This window comes from Cariama cristata, unplaced genomic scaffold, assembly GCF_000690535.1.
Source record: "Cariama cristata isolate BGI_N322 unplaced genomic scaffold, ASM69053v1 scaffold18714, whole genome shotgun sequence".
Classification (NCBI taxonomy): Eukaryota; Metazoa; Chordata; class Aves; order Cariamiformes; family Cariamidae; genus Cariama; species Cariama cristata.
Genome location: NW_009612526.1, coordinates 17,311 through 20,791, shown reverse-complemented (window position 1 = coordinate 20,791; position 3,481 = coordinate 17,311). Strand labels below are relative to the sequence as shown.

At 38.7% G+C, this 3,481-nt stretch overlaps 1 protein-coding gene across 1 annotated transcript; it reads left to right on the top strand.

The window, feature by feature from the left end:
• Nucleotides 1-53: 53 nt before the first annotated feature.
• On the top strand, nt 54-3,481 carry RPA3 (replication protein A3, 14kDa; the record flags this gene model as incomplete). Its single annotated transcript, XM_009698687.1, has 3 exons — nt 54-128; nt 2,805-2,913; nt 3,399-3,481. Coding segments are annotated over 3 exons (267 nt in total), but the record flags the coding sequence as incomplete, so codon positions are not given.

Here is a 3,481-nt window from a genome sequence, read left to right as displayed (position 1 = left end):
CCTGTAGTGCTTAGAGCTGCCTTTTGAGGGCACAGGCCTGATGTCTTTCGTAGATTCATCCTACTGGGAAGCTTTTCGTGCTTTCGGATGGAGAAGGAAAACATACGACTGTGGAGCTGAGCGAACCTGTAAGTTAAAGGAATCCTTGGGAAATATTTGATGTTGCCTCTTATGGGTACCGGAGGTTTTGTTCCTTCTGAAACCTGTGCATGCCTTGCATGTATTGAGTTTTTGTAGTCAGTAAAATTAAAAAAAGCCCTGGTTTCTCTTTTCCACCTATGTTTCATTGCCTCTGCTTCTTACCTCTTCCAGCTAACTTGCAGTCCTCATGTTCATGAACTGCCTTGGTCTTCATCAATTTTCAACTGTTGTTAAGAGAGAGAACTCATTCTTTGTTGGACACGTCCCTCGTCTGGCTACTTTGTCTTACTCTACTTGTGGTTTACAGTGTAATATATTCCACTACATCTATGAGATTTATTTTAATTTCACTTTTTCCTCCCTTTTTTTTTTATTGCCTTTTGTCCTGATTTCAGCTGGGATAGAATTAATTTTCTGCTTCGTAGCTGGTACAGTGTGTTTTGGATTTAGTGTGAGAGTGATGTTGATAACACACTGATGTTTTAGTTGTTGCTAAGTAGTGCTTATCCTAAGTCAAGGATTTTTCAGTTTCCCGTGCTCTGCCAGCAAGCAGATGTACCAGAAGCTGGGAGGGAGCACAGCCAGGACAGCTGACCCGAACTAGCCAAAGGGATATTCCATACCATAGAATGTCATGCCTAGTACATAAACTGGGGGGAGTTGGCCAGGAGGTGCCAATCACTGGGCAGGGACGGGCTGGGCATCGGTCAGTGGGTGGTGAGCAATTGTGTTGTGCACCACTTGTCTTTTTTTGAGTTTTATGCTTTTGTTATATTCCTTTGCATTACAATTATTATTATTGGGTTTTTTATTGTTATTGTTAGTATTATATTTTAGTTTAGTTATTAAACTGTTCTTATCTTAATGTCTGAGTTTTACTTTTTTTTTTTTTTGATTCTCCTCCCCATTCCACTGGGAGGGGGGAGGAGTGAGTGAGCAGCTGCGTGGTTTTTGGTTGCTGGCTGGGGTTAAACTACACCACCTTTATATTTATATGCCTAAGAGAATATTTTGTGAAGATAATCGAAAAAACCCAAGAATGTGGTATTCTGAAGAGTTTTTTGAGCTGACATTTCTATATTCTCTTAGAACACTTGTCATAGCATTCCAGTAAACTTCATAGTTAGCTTGAAGCATTCTTTCTTAAAAAAATAAAAAAATCAATCAGTTAATGCAAGGGTATAAGATATGCTTATAACTACTGCACAAAAATACTGCTTCATTCATTATTACATACCACTAAAGGAATAACACCCTGGCATTCTCTTCTGTCTTTTTTCTCTAGCAAATGTGTAATTAAAGGATTATTTTCGTTGTGATGGCAAAAGCTCCAGCTTAACTGAGCATGTGTGCAGTCTTTACGTCTTTTTCTCTGAATGAGTTATTAAATGCTGAGAAATCTTGCCATTTCCAGGTAAAATAATTGCACATGGTACTCTCTGACTTTCAAGACAGGAGTCTCTCCTTGTTGATGAAAAATGCAGTTTGATCTGGCAAAGAGTTTTGTCTTATAAATGTGAAGCTGACTGACTTCATTTTCAAATTGCAAGAAAATGTCTTTCCTACAAGTTCTGCCTGTCTCTTAACTCTTTCTTGAGTTCATGTAAAGGTTTCCTGCCTTGGGTTGTTAAAACTTCAGATGTCAGCATCTGACCAACGATTCCACTACTTCACATTAACAGAGTAAATAGTCAAATTTCATAAATGGATAGCTGCAATGTTGGGAACTTCACAATGTGTTCCATTGCTGTAGGAGAAACGTGTGTGCAGAAAAAACACGCCACATTCATCTCTCTGGTTTGCCTAATGTCAATGGAGGAACTCCTAGATTTGCTAATCAAAATGCTTTCTAACTTTTTTCTGCTTTAATAGATTCCTTTGTTTGCGTGTGTGTAGTTCCTCCTTTCAACAGAGAAACCCAAAATTATGGGGTTGGGAGGAAATCTATTGCTGTGTTCCAGGAGACTTACTAGAAAGCTAAAATTAATAGTTAGTTAGTGGAAGAACATTACTGAAATAGTACCGCACTCTTAAAATTAGTATATTAAAAAAGAAAGAAAACATGTTCAATCTATATGATTTTGGACTAAGATAAAATTTTTAGCCTTTTTTTTTTTACTTGTTCAACCAAAGGCTTGTTATTGTCAATGTCTTTGTGTACTGAACACTTACCGATGACTACTTAAGAAATAATTTCCAATTACACCTCCCGAATCTGGAATACTGGAACTGCTCTCTGGCATGTGTGATACCTCCTTAGCCCTTACAGAGTTCTGTAATTTACTTAGGTTTAAATGCATTGCATTAAAATCTGGATTTTTCTGCCCTCTGTATCCTAGGTTAGTCTCTGTTCAGTGATTAAATGAGATGGTTTTGTATACTTATAAACTGGTATCTTCCCTCTGATGCTTCTTGGTATATTTTCTTGTGTCAGTGCTGAATTGGCCATTACAAAAACAGTAAATATGTACGTGGCTCAAGGCTTTTGTGTTTTTTGGGGGGGAGGGGGACAGGACTGTTCAGCAGTACTGTATTGTTTGACATGGAACAGAATCTGTCATGAACAAGCGATCAGTTGCGGAGACTTCCTAGCTTAAGTGCTGTGCAGTAGAGAACGGCAGCTAATTTAGTGATACTAATTTTATATTTGGTATGTTTTCTAGCTAGATGAAGAGATCTCAGGAGTTCTTGAAGTAGTGGGAAGAGTAACAAATCAGGCAACCATCATGTGCATGTCATATGTCCAGTTCAGAGAAGATAAAAGTCCATTTGGTAAGTAAGAATATACATTATTACAAATTGAGTTCTGAGCTCTTCCTCACTAAGTAAGAAGGGAGACCCTCATTATCTTATGGATGAGGTCTTTTCTTCAACCTGCCAGATATGAAGTAGAATGTAGAAAAGGAGAGTGTCATGGGAAAAATTCTGTACTAAGTAAGTTTCACTGTCAAACTGTAGAGGCTGACTCAAAGCTGGAGCCAGTCCAGATCACTGCTATGATCTGATCATGCTTCCACTCCTGACTGCATGGTTCTTGCCTTGCACTGGACCTTGTGTGACTGTGCAGCTAGCAGGCCTAAAAATAACCCTCCAGAAAGCAAGCAATGAGAGTGTCGCTGCCTTGGGGAAAACTGGGGAGGATGAGGGAGACTGGGAATGCTCAGCTATACTGCTTTAAAATAAGCGGTGTTTTAACACTGTCATTTGCTTGTGAATTTAGCTTATGCATCATAACCATTTTCTTTGTCCTTTTTCAGATCTGGAACTCTACAATGAAGCACTAAAAATTATTCATGAATTCCCTGAATACTTCCCATTCGGTACTGGGAGGAACAATTGA